Source organism: Bos taurus, chromosome 25 (genome assembly GCF_002263795.3).
Source record: "Bos taurus isolate L1 Dominette 01449 registration number 42190680 breed Hereford chromosome 25, ARS-UCD2.0, whole genome shotgun sequence".
Taxonomy (NCBI): Eukaryota; Metazoa; Chordata; class Mammalia; order Artiodactyla; family Bovidae; genus Bos; species Bos taurus.
Genome location: NC_037352.1, coordinates 29,321,497 through 29,344,125, shown reverse-complemented (window position 1 = coordinate 29,344,125; position 22,629 = coordinate 29,321,497). Strand labels below are relative to the sequence as shown.

The 22,629-nt window shown below is 45.7% G+C and overlaps 1 protein-coding gene across 1 annotated transcript in view; it reads left to right on the top strand.

Moving 5' to 3' along the window:
• Positions 1-22,629, top strand: part of GALNT17 (polypeptide N-acetylgalactosaminyltransferase 17) — a 430,081-nt gene that overhangs the window by 219,660 nt on the left and 187,792 nt on the right. Inside the window, exons 4-5 of the mRNA NM_001192067.3 lie at positions 17,699-17,873; positions 21,136-21,333. Coding sequence (NP_001178996.2) covers positions 17,699-17,873; positions 21,136-21,333 — 373 coding nt within the window. The remainder of the gene's footprint in view (positions 1-17,698; positions 17,874-21,135; positions 21,334-22,629) is intronic.

Below are 22,629 nucleotides of genomic sequence, written 5' to 3'. Positions count from 1 at the left end.
TAGCCTCTGGTCAGAACATCTAGTTATAGGGAAAAATGGGGACCAGACTCCTTCGAATGATCTACCCTCAGCTGTAAGTGTGGTCAGGTTGCAGGGGAGATAGTAACAATAGCCCTCAACACATCTGCATCTAGTCACACCACTCGCATATGGACAGTTGGCCTTGGTGCGTCCGTCTCTCTTCCTCATCCTCCTGGAGCTCTCTTTTGCCCCCCACCAGTGTTGGATTCCATCTCTCTTTCTTGGTTTATGTTCTTATTTTGGTGAAACTCAACGTCTCAGGCTTCCTGAGAAATATTATAAGGAAGATAGAATCTTTTGAGATCATCCAAGTCTGAAAGAAGCTTTGTCCTAATCTTTCTTAGGACAGAAAGATGATGTGTGAATGATGACCTGATTGAATTAGATATTACCTTTTTTTTTTTTTTTTTTGGTCAGAATGTTGATGGGTTTGTGCCATTATTTTCCATCTTTCAGTGTTTTTTAGAAGAAACAGAAGAGTCCTGATTCCTTAATCTTTTGCATGTTTCTTTCCTTTCCGGAATCTTCATTTTGTTCATGGAGTTTAGAAATTCACAATGATGAGCCTTGTAGGTTCATTTTCATCCTTTGGTCATTCAGTGGCATCAGTGTGGAATCTACTGTCAGTTTTTGAAAAATTTCTTGGAATATTTAATTGGTGATTCCTCCCCATTCTTCTCAATTCTCTCTTTAGGCATCTCCCATTATATTCCATTATTAAACCTCCTAGATTGAAACCCTTAATTTTCTTATCTTTTCTCTGCTATCTTTCTTTATCTTTTTGAAATCTGATATATTTGCTTTCTTTAATTTTATTTCCTTTCCTTTCTATTCAGTTTTTTTTATTTCTGCTGTCAGGATTTTGCTTCCAAGTCCTCATTTTTATTCTCTGAAAGTTTCTTTTTAGAGTGTATTGTTTTTATTTAATGGAAGCAATATGTTTTCTGATCCCTTGGAGGATATTAATAATGTCTTGTTTGGTTTTTCAGTTTTCTCCCTGTGTAGTCTGTTTCCACAAGGTGCTTTTTCCCCCTCTCTTTGTTATGTAGTTTCTATCTCCCACCTTGGGGGCTTTCTTGCCTGTCCAGCTAGCCTATTGTCTGCTCATGATTACCTCTTAAAAGGTGATTAGACAGCCGGGGCTGGAGGAGAGAAAAATGGGACATTATTGTATCATGGATTCAGAGTTTCAGTTTGAGAAGATGAAAAAGTTCTGAAGATGGATGCTGATGGTGTGCTTGCACAACAATGTGATTATATTTACTCTCATTGAACTGTAAAGTAAAATTTCACACTATATATACATGTGTACACACACACACACACACACACACACACACTCTGAGCGTTTAGACTTCCTAGGTTTGACAGCAGAGGCGTCAGACACATCTGTCGATCTGTGAACCCCCTTTCCAGGCTCCCTAGCTTTGTGGTTCATGTCTCAGCTTGTGTCTTCTCTGACCTTGAAGGTCATAGGTTTGTTTATTTTATTTTTGAATCCCTTTCCTATAGTCTTCAGCAGCTTGTGTCAAATTTGTGAGTTACATTCATCATCTTATCCCAGAAATTCTATATTCATTTTTAAGAACTTTCATAGAAATTGAATTTGTTCTCCAAATGCATATACTGTCCCATGAAAAGTATGTGCAAGTGTCTCTTTCTTTGTATCCTCACCAACACTAGACCTTATTCATCTTTGTCATCTTTGCTGTTCTGGTGAGTCACAAATGGATATCATTTTTCATTTTTAAACCTGCATTTTTGAAATGTTAGTGGTGTTGAACACTTTTTCATATATTTGACCATATTTTCTTTCTTAATGGATTTGCCTACTAATGACACTCAATTTTTTTCTATTGGAATATTTATCTTATTGATTTATAAGAACTTTGTATATATTAAAAAAAAACTTTTTACCTTCATTTTATAGATACTTCTCTCAATTTTAGCTCTCACTTTAATTTGTTGACAATGTTTTTAGACAAGCATAAATTTTGCATTTTTATATAGTCAAATCCATCAGTCTTTTCCTCAAGTAATGTCCTAGGGAAGTTATTTATAATCCTTAGAAGGTGCAAATATTTATGCATATTTTCTTATAGGTAAACATTCCTTTTCAAAGTAAATTCCAACAAACTAAATATTTTTATATCAGGTCTGAGAAAGTTTTAATCTAGAGACTCTTGTCTGAAAGTATGGCTATCTAGAGGTATTTAATAATTTATCCTCACCATTTATTTGAAATATTTGTTTTCATATGCTAAAATATTTTAGATTTGGAAACATTGAGGCTGAATCACATGAGGACTGATTGGTTATGAAGGAGGGTAAACAAGAGGGAGGGGTCGGAGAGGAGTCCCAGGGTCCTGGCTACCGTGACAAGACAGGTTGGTGCTCTCCATTAAGACAAGGATATGGTGGTGCAGTGGTAAAGAATCTGCCTGCCAATGCAGGAGACACAAGAGACACAGGTTCGATCCCTGGGTCAGGAAGATCCCCTGGAGAAGGCAATGGCAACCCACTGCAGTATTCTTGCCTAGAAAATCCCATGGACAGAGGACCCTGGTGGGCTCTATAGTCCATGGCATCGCAGAGTCAGACATGACTGAGCAACTGAACCACCACCAGGTTTGGGAGAGGGACTGAGCTCACCTTTGGGATATGCCAAGTCCAGATTCCCCTGGAACTTTGCTGTGCCTTCCAAACTGGAGGGTAACATTAGCCATTAAGTTGAAATAATTTTAGAAAGTTCTTCATTTCCACTATTATAATCTTTAATGCATAAAATTATATGCATAATACATATCTTATCAGTAGTTTCTGTTTTTTAAAAACTTTTTTCCCCTTTTCCTTAAGCAGTATGTGGAGGTCTTGGCTAAGGCACCTACCTTTTCTGAGCTTGAGTGAATTGTGGGTGATAGTGGCTTTTACGCAGAGTTTAAATTATGGGCTTTCTTGGTGATACTTGTAAAGCACATTATACTGAGTTGGCCAAAAAATGGTTCAGGTTTCTCTGTAAGATAGTATGGAAAATCCCGAATGAACTTTTGGCCAATCCAGTAAAAGTTCTGGCAGTATAATCAAGCGTGTAACCATTGGGTGTGCTTGTGGTGTTACTTGATTTGCCAACTCCAGCTTATTCCTCAACATCTATTTGTGTGTCACCTCCACTGGGAAGCCTTCCTGGATTTCCTAGATGTAGCTGGGTTGGGGACCCTCTCAGCCTCTGCTCCTGGACATCAGTGTATCATTTGGCTCAGCACTTAGCTCGCCTTATTATCCCTGTGCACTTGCCCGTCTCGCAACTATAGGACCCTTGAGGGCAAGAACCAGAGCCCTTCTGTGCTGTGTCCCCAGTGCCTTGAGTACTGCCAAGTTACAGGGCTGGCTGGATCTGTTCTTTTCAAAGGTATGTGTGCAAAGCAGTGTTTGTACTTCCCCTGGCATCATCCTGGCAGTTTTTGTGTTTAGCATTGTTCTATTGACCTGACCAAAAAGTTCATTCAGGTTTTTCCATATGAAAAACCCAAACGAACTTTTTGGCCAACCCAACACATATCTTGGCTTCAATGCCCTTGTTGTGTTCGTTTAGACCTCAAAAGCTGCGTGTCTCCAGTCATCGAGATTTGTGTCTCTTGGTGCCCTGGGTGGCCGTAGACCTCGTCACTCACAGTTCCCCGTGAGTGAGCACCCCTGATCAAGCACTTCCCTTGGTTGTGTGTTTACTGGTTGAAAGCACAATGTATCGAGTGAGAAAACTCTTCAATGGAAGGCTCAAGCCTCTGGGCTTTCAAAAGGGATTTTAGAGAAGGCATCCTGGCATTGTTTGCTTTTCTTCTTGGGTTATCATGGCAGAGATAGGAGAGGTCTTGTGTTTCAGGAAGATAACATTTTTCCTGTGTTGAGGCTCTGAGTGAAGTAGCCAAGGGACACCTTGTTATCACACTGCTCCATACTGGGCCAGGCTTCCTTATTGGAACAGCACCTGCCTCTCCCCAACCTGTAAAGAGCCTTACTAATCGGAAATAATACTTGTTTTTTTTTTTTTTTCCCCAAACCAGATCACTGCAGTGTGACAGCATTTGCTCTGTGGGTCTGTGATCACAATTAGGTTGTACATTTGCATTTCTCCCTGGGGTATTTTCAGGCCATGGGGAGGAGAGGAGAAGGAGTGAGTGTATCTTTACACTAGAGATAATGTGAGAACTCAGCTAAACCTTCCTATGTTAACTGCTTAAAACAACAACAACACAAAACCTTGTTATTTTCAAATAATTTTAGATTCACAAAAAGTTGCAAAAATGTACAAGGGGTCTGTGCCCTTCTCTGAGTTTCCCCCACTGGTAACCTCTTGCAAAACTCTAGTACAGGGACTTCCCTGGTGGTCCAGTGGTTAAGAATCCTTCTTGCAATGCAGCAGATGGAAGTTTGATTCCTGCTCAGGGAACTGACATCCCACATGCCACATTTCAGCTAGAGAGTCTGCACTGCAGTGAAGGATCCCGTTTGTTTAGTCCTTCATCAGTGGAAGGAGGTTTGGGTGCTGTGACCATTGACGTACAGATGTTGATACAAAAATAAATTTTCATTTCTCTGGGATAAATACTTAAGGGTCTCATTGCTTGAATTACGATAAACACACATTCAGTCGAACTTTCTGGTCATTTATTCCATTTATGTGACAACTTCTCTTTAAAAATCAGATTAATTGTGTGTCTTCCAGCCAAACTTCCAGTGGAGGAAAAGTTTCTGTTTTAACCTTGGCGACCTTAACTGTGATATTAAGGGGAATGGGTTGCATTCCTACAGAACCAGGAGTAATTAAAAAACTAAGCTGAGGGACTCCCCAGTGGTCCACTGGTTAAGACTCTGTGCTTCCAGTGCAGGGGGCACAGGTTTGATCTCTGGTTGGGGAACTAATATCCCATATGCTGTGTGGCCAAAAAAAAATTTTTTTTAATGTATATTGAAAGTTTTGCCTTGGGATCAGATTTGGTTTTCCATTAGATAAGACCCATTGGGCTTCTCAGGTGGCATTAGTGGTAAAGAATCCACCTGCCAATGCCTGAGATGCAAGAGACTTGGGTTCGATCCCTGGGTTGAAAAGATCCCCTGGAGGAGGAAATGGTAACCCACTCCAGTATTCTTGCCTGGAAAATTCCTTGGATAGGGGAGCCTGGCGGGCTACAGTCCATGGGTTGCAAAGAGTCGTACACGACTAAATAACTAAACACACACACACAAGACCAAACAATACATGCTCCTGGAGGGGCTTATACACCCTCAGAGATGAGAATGAGGCTGGGCCCAGGGAAAGTGAGGCCCAGGCACTCAGACATAGTAGTGTTCTTCTTCCCGGGCTCCGCTGTCTCTGAGCTCCTCCTTCCCCTGGTGGCTTGAGAAGACTGGCCACCTCCAGTTTTCCAGGCCATCTGGAGGGAAGCATGGCTGCAAAGACGGCCCAATGTTGACATTGTAATTACAGCTTCAGTCATTGTAGGGGGACAGGGCCACCTCTCCAGGGGAATCCCAGGGAAGGGAACTGGTGCTCTAGTTTGGGTCAGATGGCCTTCACTGGACCTGCCAACTGAGGCAGGAGGACAGGGCAATGCATAGAACTACCACACTCCAGTAACCCTGGGGGGAATCTCAAGAAACAGAGGGAGCCGGGTGGACAGGCACACCATGGACCTTGTTTGTTGTAACCACATCCATGGGATTCACGCCTGGGGTTCCCACAAGTTGGGGAAATCAGTGGGGCCTTTGAGAAGGATGTGGCGCTTGAGTTGGATCATGAGAGACAGTTAGAACTTGGACATATGGATGGGAGGGAACAGCAGTGAAGGGAAGTAGACGAACCTGGATCTCAGGGCACAAATGCTTGGAACATAGAGATGTTATAGACCAAGGTTCTTGGCTTCCTTGTGTTTAGTCACTTAGTCGTATCCAACTCTTTGTGACCCCATTGACTGTAGCCCACCAGGCCCCTCTGTCCATGGGGATTCTCCAGCAAGAATACTGGAGTGGGTTCCCATGCCCTCCTCCAGGTGATCTTCCCAACCCAGGGACTGAACCCAGGTCTCCCACATTGCAGCCAGATTCTTTACCATCTGAGCCACCAGGGAAGCCTTGTTGCCATGCCCTCCTCTAGTGGATCATCCCAACCCAGGGATCAAACCCAGGTCTCCTGAATTGCTGGTGGATTCTTTACTGTCTGAGCCACCAGGGAATAGAATTTGATCAGAGGCCAGACAAGAAACTCAGGTGGAGCTTTATTGGGGCCCTGCTGCAGCAGAGGGGAGCAAGAACAAGCAACAGGTTCCCTTGCTTGCTGGCTCCCTGAGGTGGGGGTCCAGCTTATTCCTTACGTGGGACGAGGGCAGGGGTGGGTGCAGGGGTGGCTAAGCTAGTTAGCCCACCCCTTAGGTGGTGTTGTGTGCAGGGGGTCTGTGCAGTACCCCACTTTTGCTCCAGGTTCTTCCAAAGTGGCAGTTAGGTATTTTGGTCTCTCTGTAGCTTTTGTCCAGAAGTTGCCCCAACCGCACTTTAACCGTCATTTTTAGTCTCATGCAGTCTTTTTTGTATTCTGTTGCTCAAGGAGAGGTGTGTTCAAATGCAGCCATTGCAGCACTGCCGCAGAGGGTCCCAGCTCCCAGCCTGTCCCAGACAGGAAGGCGGGCAATGGGATTCAACATGTAAGAATTGATGGAGTTTCAGAGAGAGAGCATCCTAGTCAGAGATGGGGACTTGCTGAGCCACAGGATTGAAGAGGGGTAGCATGATCATGTCCTGTGATAATGCTGAGCAGCCTCAGAGCAGGAGGGATTAGGAAAAAAAAAAAAAGGCTCCTTGAACAGCCTGGCTGGGGATGGGGATCAAGTGAGACAGAGGGAGAGGTGGGTCAAGGGAGCCCAGGGGTCGGTGGAAATACAGTCAGAAAGGCCAGGCGTGGCTGTTTTCACCTTTGTTCCCCAAGGAGCAGCATGGGAGCTTTAATCTTATTTTTTTGGAAAAGTGAGGTGGATCCTGAGTTGGTCCTGACGAGAGAATCTTTAGATCTCTTTAGCTCTGAGCTCTGGGCAGTTTGCTGGGCAGAGGCTCTTTGGCCTCAGGCTGTGCTGCAGAGTCTGGGAGGGTCAGTGCACAGCACCTGCACACAGGTTGGAACAAAGCCTTCCTTATCTCTGGCCCTTGGGGCACCATGCCTGCTTTCTGAATCTGATGGCCAGGTCCTGCCTGGCCTCTAGTTTCCTTGTTTTACACACTTGGGAGGACATCTGGCTTCAAGGGGGCCTGCGAGTGAAGGATGCCTGAAGGAAGTCAAGGAACCCTGGGGTGGGGGCATAAACACAAAGGGGCCCTGACATGCCATTCACCCTCCTGGGCACGGCTCCACGGTGCTAACCGAGCACACGTCTTCTGGAGTCTAGACCACGCCCTCTGACGCTGGGAGATGTTCACTGATACCCATTTAAAAAAAGAAGTTCATGGCCCTAGGGACTGTCATACAGAGTCAGAAAGAGAAGAACAAGTATTATATATTAAGCACATATATGTGGATTCTAGAGAAATGGTACAGATGAACTTAGTTGCAAAGCAGAAAGAGAGACACAGACGCAGAGAACAAATGTGTGGACACCAAGGTAGGAAAAGGGGGTGGGATGGATTGGGAGCTTGAGATGGACATATTGACACTACTGTGTATAAAATAGGTAACTAATAAGAGCCTACTGCATAGCACAGGGAATTCTTCCCAGTGCTCTGTGGTGAACTAAATGGGAAGGAAATCCAGAAAAACGGGGATATATGTATAGGTATAGCTGATTCACTTTGCTGTACAGTAGAAACTAATACAACATTGTAAAGCAACTATACTCTGATAAAAAGAAAAAAAATAATAAAGAATTTGCAGGAGTTGGGGCTCCTACTCAGCCATCCTGGTCCTGGAACTAGGACTCTGCAGGAGTCCCTGGCAAGGGTCACCTCTCTCTGTGCTTTCCTTCTTCCTTCTGGTTCAAGACTCCCTCCCCACCTTCAAAGCCCTGCTGTCCCCTCGCCAGAGTCATCCCCTTGTTTCCCAAGACATGTCTATTCTCTGTTCACCAGTATACAGAGATACATACAATTAAAAATGAGTAACAAGTTTAACGAGAAGGCAATGACACCCCACTCCAGTACTCTTGCCTGGAAAATCCCATGGACAGAGGAGCCTGGTAGGCTGCAGTCCATGCTAAGGGTCGGACACAACTGAGCGACTTCACTTTCACTTTTCAGTTTCATGCATTGGAGAAGGAAATGGCAACCCACTCCAGTGTTCTTGCCTGGAGAATCCCAGGGACAGCGGAGCCTGGTGGGCTGCCGTCTATGGGGTTGCACAGAGTTGGACACGATGAAAGTGACTTAGCAGCAACAAGTTTAACATGCATTGAGTGTCTTCTGTGTGCCGGGCCCTGAGCTAAGTGCTTTGCAGGCATCCTCTTATTTAACACCCTAAACAACCCTCTCAGGTAGGGACCATTGTTGTTCAGTTGCTAAGTTGCATCCGACTCTTTGTGACCCCATGGACTGCGGCACGCCAGGCTTCTCTCTCTTTTCACCATCTCCCAGAGTTTGCTCAAACTCATGTCCATTGAGTCGGTGATGCCATCCAGCCATCTCATCCTCTGTCATCCCCTTTTCCTCCTGCCTTCAATCTTTCCCAGCATCAGGTTCTTTTCCAATGAGTCGGCTCTTCCCATCAGGTGGCCAAAATATTGAAGCTTTAGCTTCAGCATCAGTCCTTGCAGTGAATATTCAGGGTTGATTTCCTTTAGGATTGACTGGTTTGATCTCCTTGCAGTCCAAGGGACTCTCAAGAGTCTTCTCCAGCACCATAGTTCAAAAGCATCGGTTCTTTGGTGCTCAGTGTTTTTTTTATTGTCCAGATCTCACATCCGTACGTGACTACTGGAAAAACCATAGCTTTGACTGTATGGACTTTTGTAGGCAAAGTAATGTCTCTGCTTTTTAATACACTGTCTAGGTTTGTCATAGATTTTCTTCCAAGAAGCTAGCGTCTTTTAATGTCATGGCTACAGTCACCATCCATAATGATTTTGGAGCCCGGGTTCCATCCCTGGGTTCCAGAAGGTCCCCTGGAGAAGGCAATGGCAACCCACTCCTGTATTCTTGCCTGGGGAATTCCATGGGCAGAGGAGCCTGGTGGCCTACAGTCCATGGGGTTACAAAAAGTCAGACATAACTAAGTGACTTTCATTTCACTTCAAAGGACCCATACTGCCTTTGACCTTGGAGAATTCAGGGCTCTGAATACAGAGGTACCCAAAATACCAGAAAAGGGGAGACTGGCCAGATAACTTACTCTTATTCCATTCCTGGCTGACAACTGCATTTAAGGAAAACTCTAAGAAGTGACCAAACGCTGGGCTCTGACCCTGCTCTCTCCAGGGTTTCCTCTGTGCCATTTTGCTCCCCCTGAGCACCGCCCCCGCCTCCAGATGGTGAGTTCGGTTATTTCAGAGAAGAGATTTGCCAGCTTCAGAGAGTTCAGAATCAATATCACAGTAAATAAGAAACATAATGAAAGAAAAACACACTCCAGGCTGTAGACAAATTTTATCGCTTAAATTCACATGTTATTATTAGAATCAGCTGCAAGTACCAGATTTTCAACTGCCTTTTGATGGGGTGAGATAGGGGAATGCTCTTAATTTGGGGGAGCAATCTGGAGCCACCCCCAAAGAGGCATTACGATATTTTCCTGTGGGGTTGGGCTCCTTGTATTTTTTTTTTTTTAAGGTGAAATTTAAATGGAAGAAGCAGCCGAGAGGAATTTCTTAACAAAGGAATAAAAGCAGAGATGGCTTTCCTTTTCAAAGTCTCTTTCCTGAATGCACTGCTCCGTGTGATATATTTAGTTTAACACTTTGGTATTTTGCACCTCACATCTTTCTTCTTGCTTCTTTTCGTCTTTTGCTTTCTTTTCTCCTTGCTTTGATCTCACTGCGGCATCGCCTTTAAAATGCTTTCATACATGCCAAAAGCATCCCTTTTTAATCTCCCCCATTCTTCCTGAAGTTTCTAGCTCTCGCCTCGCCTCTTATTTCACTCCCACAGTCAGACAATGCATTATTTAAGTCCGCAAAACTGAGAGATGCCCAGAAAATAAAACACGCAATGTAGCCGTCGTCTGTGTTATTTTGTCTTGTGTTTTCACATGCCTGCTCTCACTCTCTCCATGGATGTTATTTTGTAACTTTGTATTTTATATTGGAGCATAGACAATTAACAATGTTGTGATAGTTTTGGGTGGACAGCAAAGGGACTCAGCCATACATATACATGTATCCATTCTCTCCCAAACTCCCCTCCCATCCAGGCTGCCTCATAACGTTGAGCAGAGTTCCTTGTGCTCCACAAGTAGGTCCTTGTTGGTTATCCATTTTAAATACAGCAGTGTGTACATGTCCGTCCCAAGCTCCCTAACTATCCCTCCTCCCCATCCGTCCCCCTGGCAACTGTAAGTTTGCTCTCTAAGTCTGTGAGTCTGTTCCTAATTTGTAAATAAGTTCATTTGTATCATTTCTTTATAGAGTGTTCATATAAGGGATGTCACACAGTATTTCTCCATCTCTGACTTATTTCACTCTGTATGACAACCTCATGGATGTTCCTGCCTGCATGCTAAGTCACTTGAGTCTTGTCCAACTCTTTGTGACCCTATCGACTGTAGCCCTCCAGGCTCCTCTGGAGAATCCCATGGAGAATCCCATGGGATTCTGCAGGCAGGAATATTGGAGTGGGTTGCCATGGCCCTCCTCCAGGGTAATTTCCCCACCCAGAGATTGAAACTTTGTCTCTTACATCTCCTGCATTGCAGGCAGGTTCTTTATGACTAGGGCCACCTGGGAAGTCCTTGGATGTTCTTAAGGGCTAGGATTTCAGAGACAGGTCCATGCTATGGAGAGTGGGGCAGGGACAGAGGAGTGGAGTACGGGCGGGGGGTGCTTCTTGGGTTATCGCTGTCCCTTCAGAGTTTGGTGAGAGGAGGAGTTTTGATGGCATCATGGATGATTCGCACATTAAAAAAAAAACTCATAAAATAGCACTGCAGAAACGTAGGGCAGCATGCCTGATGGCTGTGCTGAACCTGCATTAAGGACGGTGGTTTTCCCTCTGCTAACTCAAGACCCCCAAGCACGGTGAGCTGGAAGTTTCCATCAGGGATGGGGAAAAAGGCTAGTGTCAGAGTCAGGGGGACTCTAGGGGTGTGAACACAGATCCAAGGGCTGGATCCTCCCCTCAGAGAAACCAGAACCCCCTTCAATGAATCTGGAGGGGTTTTGTAAATAAGCTTCCAGTCAACCAAATAGCCAAAATGGGGATCAAAAAAGCTAACAAGCAGCAGAATGAGGAATCAGACCTTCAGTAAGGCCAAGGGATTTAAAGTCACACCTTTAAAAAAAAAAAAAATTTGCTTCTCCTCACCTTCAAAATGGACCAGGACTTACAGACACAAAAAGGCCACAGCTTATTATGACTCCAGTTTTTGAAATATCCGGAATAGACACATTCATAGAGATGGAAAGCAGATGAGTGGTGCCAGGGGCTGGAAGATGGGCCAGACATGGACAGTGACTGCTTAATGGATGTGGGGCTTCCACTGGGGGTAATGAGAATTTCTGAAACTAGACAGGGGTGATGGTTGAGCCATATTGCGAATGTACGTGATGCCATTGTACATTTTAAAGTGATCTAAAGGTTAATTTTATGTTATGTGTATCTTAACAGGGTAAAACCAGTGAAAAAAAAAATCAAGCAGTGCTTTTGAGAAGTTCAGGGTTTGTGGGAGAATCATCTGGACTTCTGGTGAGCCCCACCAAGCCCAGTAAATTAGATCCGTTTAAGGCAGTCCAGGAACCTGCGTCACCAGCCCGGTGATTCCTAGGTAGAGAGGAAACTCATACTCTGCAGAACAATGGCTTTGAGGCAGATGGTTTTGTTTTTCGGGTTTTTTTTTTTTTTAATTGGAACATGCCATATGTGCTCTTTTCTCGTCCCAGCTGTCACAGCCCATGCATTCGCAGTGAGCGGTATGCCCACACCTCAGCAGCTGTTGGCGGGGAGGAGTGTTGGTTCTAAGTGGCTGCGGTGGTGATGGTGCTGCTGACGGCTGCAGAAGCGGTGTTGGTGGAATGGTAGCTCTCGTTGTCGTAACGGGTTGTGGGGGTGAGAGCAGAAGCCAGAACACCCGGGTCCTGGGTGAAGGGCTTGATGGGGAGGTTGCTTCACGTGAGGGGTGGGTGGAAGGAAGCCATCAGGATCCCAGTGTGGCAAGACAAACCCCTCACTGTCTAGACTCAAGTCATCTCCAAGGGGCTCCATCTTTCAGACAAGGTGGAACAAGAAGGCCCGGGCAAAAGCAGAGACTAGCAGCGGCCAACACTGGGATTATGGAACGTCTGCTCATTTCGGATAAGACCTATTTCATGAGCAGGGGTTAACTCATCACAGATGGGGTTGGATAAGGGACTGGCTGTAAGTCAGAGCTACTCCAGGAGTGTTCACCAGAACAGCAGTGGCAGCCCTGTGGAGCTTGTTAGAAATGTGAATTCTTGGGCCACACCCCAGACCTACTGGCAATTCTCATGCATATGACATATATATATATATGCATGTATATATACACATATTGCTGATTCACTCTGCTGTACAGCAGAAATTAACACAACATTGTAAATCAGTTATGTGTGCTAAGTCACTTCAGTCATGTCCAACTCTTTGTGACGCTATGGACTGGAGCCCTCCAGGCTCCTCTGTCCATGGGATTCTCCAGACAAGAATACTGGAGTGAGTTGCTATACCCTCCTCCAGGGGATCTTCCCAACCCAGGAATTGAAGCAGCATCTCTTATGTCTCTTGCATTGGCAGGTGGGTTCTTTACCACTAGCACCATCTGGGAAGCCCAACTATACTCCAATAATTTTTTTTTAATTAGTGCATTAAAAAAAAAGAAACAACATCCAAACTTGGACTGATTATCTTGAGTCTCCATACCTTAAGGAGAATTGCACATTCAGTAAGTCTCATTGTCAAGATTTGATAACTGGGAGGGTTGAGAAGTAGAGATGGAGCCCAATCCTGGACAGTGTGGCCACTTCCAAGCTCACATCCATGTGGTGCCCAGGTTCATGCACATGTTTTGGGAAACACGTGAAGATGAGTCTTCTAGGTCAACACTTCTCTGAACAGGGTTTAGAGACAAGGGACTAGACTGATGTCTTATTCTCCAATACCACTGAAATTGCAGGATCTGGATAAAATTCTGTAATAATGATTTTTGCTTTCATTCTCACTGTCTGTAACTTTCTTGTTCAATATGTACTCCTTAAGTCTGGATGACGGCTGCTCCTTTTATTGTGAAGAAGCAGATAGAGCTCCCTTCTGGTCTGTTCCAATCAAGGGCAGTAGTTGCCTCTCCCTTCTTGACCTCAAATGTTATTGATCCAAACCTTAAGAAACACAAGCATTCCCAGATGGCTCTAGACCAATTTAGGATTGGATTTGATAACACTCATAGGTAAACATTTATTTTTGCAAAGTTGCTATTTTAGTCGCTGAGTCATGTCCAAATCTTTTGCGAGCCTGTGGACTGTAGCCTGCCAGACCCCTCTATCCAGGGAATTTCCCAGGCAAGCATACTGGAACAGGGTTTCATTTCCTCCTCCCTGGGATCTTCGAGACCCAGGTGGGTTCTGTACCACTGAGCCATCAGGGAAGCCCATAGAAGTGAATTTTTATTGTCTTCTCTGAGTCTGCCAGTGAGAAAAATCTTATGTAAAATGTTTTTCTTGCTGTCATTATAATGTCCAGGAGTGGTTTCGTCTGTTAAGGATGATAAAGGATCTTAGGTGATGGGTGTGACATTTCTTACTGCTGTCAGGTTGAGGATTTGTTTCCTTCCATGATGAGCCTGGGGGCCTTGTTTTCATTCGGTTAGCTTGTGGACTTTCTCACTTTAAGCTGAAAAGTGAAAGAGTTAGTCACTCGGTCGTGTCCAACTCTTTAGGATCCCATGGTAGCCCACCAGGCGCCTCTGCCTCTACCCATAGAGTTCTTCAAGCAAGAACACTGGAGTGGGTAGCCATCCATCTCTCCAGGGGATCTTCCCAACCCAGGGATCAAACCCCCATCACCTGCATTGCAGGCAGATTCTTTATCATCTGAGCCAAGGAAGTGACTTCTAAATCTCAACACCCTGGTGCCTTGAAGCTGTCACATCTCTGTTCCACCAGGACCAGCTTTTCTAGAAATTAGTCCTGAGCTGTCCTGCTTATTTACTTCTCCCTAAACTCACCCTGTCCCCAAAGGACCCAGCTGTATCCAGAAGGGAATTCATTTATTTTTTCCTCATTGGTCCCGTTGATCTGAATTTGTCTAGATCAAATGGCCTGTTCTTAGCTCTCATTTTCTCTAACGCATTTGATTTTCCTAACACTGGCTGTTGAACAGCTCTTTGAGAATAGGGATTGTGTCATTGTCAGCCATGGAGGCGCTCTGTAAATATTTGTGACATGAATGCACAGCTTCTTCTTTTGGAAACTCTACCCTTGATTTGGGCTTCCCAGGTAGACTAGTGGTAAAGAACCCGCCTGCCAATGCGGGAGATGTAAGAGATGCTGCTTTGATCCCTGAGTCAGGAAGATCCCCTGGAGGAGGGCATGGAAACCTACTCTAGTATTCTTGCCAGGAAATCCCATGGACAGAGGAATCTGGTGGGCTACAGTCCATGGGGTCACAAAGAGTCAGACAAGACTGAAGTGACTTAGCCCAAGCCCTTGGTATGATTCTGCCCGTGATGCTGTTTGTAGCTTTTCTCGTCCTCTGACTCTGCCCCCTGCCTCCTGAATACACACATTTCCCAAAGCAGGATCTGACGTCTTCTGGAACTCTTACATCTCCTAAGCAGTCATCTCTTCCCACTGTGTCCACAATACTCTGTGCCCTGTCTTCTCACTCTGGACATTATCCTGGTTCTACAGTCAACCCCCGATGTCTGCTGGCCCCTCAGCCTGTCCTCAGGTGAACCCATCAACTTCTGCTTCCGTTCTCGTCTTCTCTTGTCATTGATGACATCTTCCCAGTCCCTCAGACATGGGTGACTCTCACCTAAGAAGATCCAGTTCCACACCTGTGTATTTTGCTGTGTGTGTGTATATTCTGGAATAATAAGAGCACATGTCCTAACCTGCTGCATATCTCAGATACAACCTCTTCCTTGGACACCTCCAACCAAAATCATTTCTCTGTCTGTGACCCACCCCCTGTAACCCCTTGGTTACCCCTTCTGTGGCCATTTTTTTTTTTTTTTTTGGCTCTTAGCTTCTGAATATTGGAATTTTTTGAACATGTCTCATCTCCTTACCCAGAATGTAAGCATCTCAAGAAAGTGCTTGTGTCCAGATTGATTTTAAATCCAGGCAGGGAAACAACCCAATACTTTAGGAGGTCCGGAATCACATACAGGGCCTGGGAAGTGAAGCCTTCTCAGTGTCATTTGTTCTTGGGCCTTGCTAATCGGATGCTGGCATCTCACTGTGTTCCCATGACAGCCCCCAGGCCATCACTTCAGTTGTTTGGAACAATGTGTTCCTAAATCTTGTAAGTTGGAAGCTGATGACTACTGCTATAGAATGATAGTGGCTAGACTTTAAAATGATATTGATTAGCTAGAAAGATGCATTGTTGTTGATGGAGAGTTAAAAGTAGATCTATATGAGTAATATTAATAATAGACCAATTAGTATTAGAAATAAGATTTTGAATGCATATAAAGGATCTTATATGTAAATCTTATTCTTTTTTTTTTTCTTTTTTTGACTGTGCCAGATCTTCCCAGGTGGCGCTAGTGGTCAAGAACCAGCCTGCCATTGTAGGAGGCATAAGAGGCATGGATTTGATCCCTGGGTTGGGAAGATCCCCTGCAGGAGGAAATGGCAACCCAAAGGGCATTTGCTCGAGTTGCCGTGTATAAGTAGCAAGTGAGGGGTCTGTACAACATTTGTAAATACAATCTTTGGAGTTTTTCTAGAGCAGAGTCAGAAGTGACAGTGTCTCCTAACGTACTGTTTGTGGACCGCTCACATCTGAGTCACCTGGGCTGTTTTCAGATGGAGAAACTCCCAGGCCAGGACCCCTTGGAGTGTGTGTATTTTGGAATTCCCTCTCTGTCAATCCTTCCCTGCTTGTCTTTCTACACCTGCTGATTTTTCCCCCGTTTTTATCGAGATACAATTGACATATAGCACTATGTAAGTTTAGGGTGTGCAGTATAATGATTTGCCTGACATATATTGTGAAGCTTCCCTGGTGGCTCAGCCGGTAAAGAATCTGCCTGCAGTGCAGGAGACCTGGATTCAATCCCGGGTTGGGAAGATCCCCTGGAGAAGGGAAAGGCTACCCCCTCCAGTATTCTGGCCTGGAGAATTCTATGGATTGTATAGTCCAGGGGGTCACAAAGAGTCAGACATGACTGAGTGACTTTCACTTTCATCTTGTGAAGTAATTGCTGCAGTAAGCTTAGTTAACATCTTTGTCTCATACTGCTATTAAAAAATAGAAACAAAAAATGTGGGGGTTTTGTTACCTTGTGATGAGATGATGATTCTCAGGTACACAAGGGTATCCCTTCATGTCTGTAGACTTAGACACATTTGGCCTGTGATTCATCTCTCCTGCTTCTTGGTTGTGCCCTTGGAACAGGTTAGCCTCCCTAAGATTGTTCTTTTTAAAAAATGTTTAGTTATATTTATGTGTTTATTTATTTTTGGCTGTGCTGGGTCTTTGTTGCTATGCAAGGGCTTTCTCTAATTGCAGACTACGGGAGCTACTCTAGTTGCTGTGCAAGGGTTTCTCATTACAGTGGCTTCTCTTGTGGAGCGAGGGCTTCAGAGCGCAGGCTCAGTACTTGTGGTGCATGAGCTGTGGTGCCCTGCAGCTTGTGAGGTCTTCCCCAGGGATCAAACCCATGTCCCCTGCATTGCAAGGTGGATTCTTAACCACTGGACCACCAGGGCAGCCCACTTCCTAAGACTGTCCTTAATTGCAAAGTGGAATTCATCTAGTAAATTAATGGGATTAATCTAGCAACCACCTAGGTTGCTGTAAGGATTAAATTAGATCATATAAATAATGCACTTCGTACCACCTGCTGGTGGCAGAAGGGAGTGTTCAATCCTGTTGGCATTTCTTTTGCCATCACGGTAGCGTCTCTACTGCTGGGCGAAGATTTTACTTCTTATGACCAAAGCACAAACCCTGTTAATGTTGCGTCTAGGGTGTAACGATGGGTCTGGACCTCCCAGAACACATCCTGTGAGGACTAGTGTATGTGCAGATGGAAAAAAAACATATAAAGTGGATAAACAGGACCCAGGAGACAGTGTGAGCACAGGAATGTTGGCCAAGGAAGGAGCGGGGAGCAGAAAGAAAAGAAATCTCAAAGGACATCAGTCAGAGATACCTTCTGACTCACACAGACCCAGTTGTCCTTTTTACTAAAATGACTAACATGCAGACTTCTCTGGAGTCTCTGGACTGTCTGAAGATCCGTTGGTCTCACAATGGGTTGGATGCACGTTTGACCTGTTTATGGATCTTCCTGTTTTGTCATTTGCAGAGGAGCTGAAGGCCCCCTTGGAGGAGTATGTCCACAAACGCTACCCCGGGCTGGTGAAGGTGGTGAGAAACCAGAAGAGAGAGGGACTGATCCGAGCTCGTATTGAGGGCTGGAAGGTGGCCACCGGCCAGGTCACTGGCTTCTTTGATGCCCACGTGGAGTTCACCGCTGGCTGGTAGGTCACAGGCTAAAACCCGGAAGCACTTGGGACCTGCAGCATGGTCAGGAGGTCTGGAGTCTGGGAGGTGGACACACTTTGCCTGTTTCTTCTGGGGCCCCGGGAAGAATGGGGAAGGGCGGGTAAAAAGAAGGTGAGACCGTAGTTTGGGATAAAACTGGAAGCAGGGAGAAATACATCTGCTGTTTACTCAGTCTGTCATCGTCATTCTTGCCATCATCATCCTATCATTACCGTCATGAAAATCCCTGTGAAAATGATATATTAGTTAGACAGAACTCAAGATGACCCTTGCTAAGAAGACAAAGCGGTCATATTCCTGATGTTCTCTTTTGCTGATTTGTTTGTTTCCATTTCTGGGGAGGATGGTTAACTATTACGGGGTGGGGGAGATTCATTTATAATTCTGCCTACTCAGGCAAAGCTTCCTAGAATTTATGGGATTGTCTTTAACATCATTTAGAGGAGGAGAGGGTTTCTCTCTGCCGATATGCCCCGTCTGATTTCCTGGTAAAAAGAACAATATGAGAGAAATTGGGGAGCACACACGGAGGAGAAGATTTTGTATGTAAGAGAGTAAAGCATCCACAATGCCCCAATCAGTCACCGAGCGTGTGAAAATTAGGTTCGAGCTTTACAGTTATATAATTATTTCTAACTAACCAATGGTAAGTCAAGTCAGAGGTTAAACCCCTACGCCAGGTTGCAGAGGGTTAGTAAGAAGCAGAGTCTTTAACTTCATTAATGTTGGGACTTCCCTGGTGGTCCAATGGTTGGTACCCTATGCTTCCACTACAAGGGACCCAGGTTTGATCCTTGTTTGGGGACCTAGGATCCCTTGTGCCACCCGATACAGCCCCCAAAAAGGAATGATGGCATCTCGAATATGAGCCGTCTCACGGTACCCTATTTGAAAAGCCCATGTCCCATCACTAATTAAACACTGAAATATCTATTCTTTATTTGAAACCAACTTTAGAATCCTTTTAATGGCTGGATAAAAGGATGGTTTTGCACATGAGCACACAATGGTTTGGAACCTGGGGTCACTGTTAACACTGGCCCTTTCCCGTGCACACAGGTGTCTGTTACCATCTCAGAGCCCAGTTTTCTTCCTTGTTTTTTTTCTGCTGCTGTCAGACCCTGATACAACAAGTTGGTCTGCAGCCCTGACCTCCCCTGAGCCTCGTTGTTATCTTGTAATCATTCTCAAAGTGTGGTCCCCAGACCAGCATCATCTGGGAACTTGTTAGAAATATATATCCTTGGGTTCCACCCAGACCTATGACATCAGAAGCTCTAGGGTGGGACCCAGCAATCTGCTTTAACCAGCCCCGACCCAGAGGCTGCTGCTCACTCAAGTTTGGAAACTCTTGAGCAAGAATCCTTCTGAGCACATGGAGCCTTAGCCTTGCCCTGTCTCACCTTTTCCTCCACATCATCCTCTCCTCATTTCTTTCCTGTCCAATCAGGTGGCACCACCATGCCCCCATCACTCAGTTCTTATCTCTCCATCATGTTGTGTTAACTTATCCAATCCCCCTCCAGCTTTAGCTGGTTTTGCCTTCTATTTCACATGCCCACCTGTTCCTCTCTGTCTTGACCTCCACATTCCTGGACAGCATGTCATTGGAGTGACTTGAATATGGTGGAGAAGATGGTCTAAGAGTGGAAGGGATGAGTTGTCTACTGGGAGAAATCAAGGCAGGCTTCTTGGGAGAGGTGGCACTCTGTGGGTGGCTAGACTTCCTGCCCAGGCACAAGGGCATTCCTGGACGACAACAGCAAGAGTGAGGACTTGGAAGGGGCAGAGCTCTGAAGCACATCTAGAAATCGTGAGAAGTCAGTCCCGTTTGGCATCAGCTTCTATGGCGTGTGCAAAAGTATCAGAGGCAGTAAATGGCTCTGGGTATATTTTATTGCTCATTTTAAATAGAAAGATGAGATGTGCCAACAGGTAATTCAATAGCTGCAAATGAAAAGAGATGGGATGGAGGCCGAGCTTTCTCATTATTCTTCCAAATAATGCAGAGGAATGGGATTATCGCTTGACTCCCTTCCAAAGCCTGCGCTCTGTTCTAAGCAGGGAGATTAATGCCCTGGTTTCTGAGAGCCATCTTTTCCTTCTCGAATGTGGGAAACGATCCCTTCCTACATCTGCCTCGGAGAACACACCCTGGCAAGGGTGTCTGGCCATCTGCTTTGTCCTGAGCTGGCAGGGCTGCTCCTTGAACCCTGAGCCAGGTCCCTGCCTCTCTCCTGCTGCAGCCCCGAGGAGGCAGGCTCGCTGAGAGCAGGATTCTGCCCACTTTTACATTCAATTAGTTCCTGCCTGCCATCCCTAACCCATCCAATTAGATGCCTTTTAAGAAATCAATTAAATAATCAATTAAAACAACGGAAATAGTCACACGCACAAAGAAGCTAGTGAAATGCATATTGAAACCAGGCCATCACGGGTAGAAGTGACCTATTTGGGGAAAGACAGTTCAGCTCCTGCAGGAAAAAGAAAACCAGAGGCATTGGCCAGTGCCAGAGGGGAAACTGAAAACCACGAAACTGCAGGGCAGTGCAGGTTCTCTCAGGAGGGCACACTGTGGGTATAAAAGACAGGCCAGAATTGCTGGGGCAGAGGCCCTGGGTTCTCAGTTCTCGCCTCCGGCCTTTCAAGCCAGCCCAAGTGACACTGTGGTGACCCCACAGGGGCCAGGGCTTGAGCTGCAGGCCACGGGGCTCATTTAAAGCCACCTGATCCGTCTAGAGCCACCTCCCTGTGAGTTCCAGCCTGCCTAAAGCCCAGCCTTCAGCTAGGATGCTTTTGTTCATTGTGGTCTTGAGGTCTGAGCCAGTGGGGGTGCAGGTGAGCCTCAGGAGTGAGATTTTTTTTAATTGTATTTATTTTATGTTTTGGCTGTAGTGGGTCTTCGTTGCTGCACTCGAGCTTTTTCTAATTGTGGTGAGCGGGGGCTACGCTTCGCTGGGTGCACGGGCTTCTCATTGTGGTGGCTTCTCTGGTTGCAGAGCACGGCTCTAAGGAGCCCGTGGTACTAACTTTGGATCTGAGTTGATACTGCAGGGTCTACTAAAGGATGTTTCCAGTAGTTGCAGCTCCCCCAGGCTAGTTGCCCTGCCGCATGTGGGGTCTTCCTGGACCAGGGATGGAACCGGTGACCCTTGTATTGCAGGGTGGATTCTTAACCACTGGACTACCAGGGAAGCCCAGGAGAGAGGTTTTTATTTCTACTTCTCTGTGTTTCAGGGCCGAACCAGTGCTCTCGCGGATCCAGGAGAACCGGAAGCGTGTGATCCTTCCCTCCATCGACAACATCAAGCAGGACACCTTCGAGGTGCAGCGGTATGAGAACTCGGCCCACGGGTACAGCTGGGAGCTATGGTGCATGTACATCAGCCCCCCGAAAGACTGGTGGGACGCCGGAGACCCTTCCCTCCCCATCAGGTCTGTGCCAAGTGCCTGTGCCCCGGAGGCCTTTGCGTCCCCAGATCCCAGGCCAGGGAGGGAGGGAGAGAGGCTGGGAGAGACCACCTGGGGATGGAGCCGCAGTGGGGAAAACAGCTGCTTGAGGATTTGGGATGTTTTCCCACTGAAGTTTTCTTGTTGAGAAAGGATGCTGCATTTTCCTTCTTTTTCACTAAAAATTTTCTGCCTCAGCTTATCAAACAGCAGTCCTGAAGGATGGCAGTCAATAGGAATGCTCACACTTTTTCATTCTTCCTCGTATTCTGTTGAACTGTGTTCAGGAGCTTTTAAGCATGGAGTTGAAAAGGTGTTAATTCCTGGGACTTTTCCATACTTGGATGCTTTACAATTGCCGTGATGTAGGAATACGTAGACAAAGGACATTTTTTGTGTGGTACCTGCCCCCCTCCCGCAACGGGTAACCCAGGGCCTTTGGACAGCTTGGTAGGACTTTTGCCCCAAACCCCAGCCAGGTTCCCTTGGAGGCAAGGAGATAAGTCCTTGTAGACAAAGGACATTTTTTGTGTGGTACCTGCCCCCCTCCCGCAACGGGTAACCCAGGGCCTTTGGACAGCTTGGTAGGACTTTTGCCCCAAACCCCAGCCAGGTTCCCTTGGAGGCAAGGAGATAAGTCCTTTGTGGCGGACCAGTTGGGAAGGTGAAATATAAGGGACAGTGAATAAAGTTGGTAGATTCTGATGCCATATTCGTTTCCTGTGGCTGCTGTAATAAATGAACATGAATTTACTGGCTTAAAGCTGCAGTCCCCAGCCTTTTTGGCACCAGGGACCGGTTTTGTGGGAGACAGTTTTTCTACAGACCGGGAGTAGGGGAGATGGTTTCAGGATAATTGGAGCCCATTATACTTATTATGCACTTTGTTTCTATTATTATTACATTGTGATATATAATGAAGTGGACTTCCCTGGTGGCTCAGATGGTAGAGAATCTGCCTGCAATGCAGGAGACCGAGGTTAGATAACTGGGTCAGGAAGATCCCCTGGAGAAAGGAATGGCTATCCACTCCAGTATTCCTGCCTAGAGAATTCCATGGACAGAGAAGCCTGGTGGGCTACAGTCCATGGTGTAGCAAAGAGTCAGGCATGACTGAGAGACTAATGCTTTCACTTTCATAAAATGAAATAATTGTACACCGTATACACTATTATTCACCATAATGCAGGATCAGATCATTAGGCTTTAGGTTCTTATAAGGAAGCGCACAACCTAGATCCTTCACACGCGTAGTTCACAGTAGAGTTCAAACTCCCATGA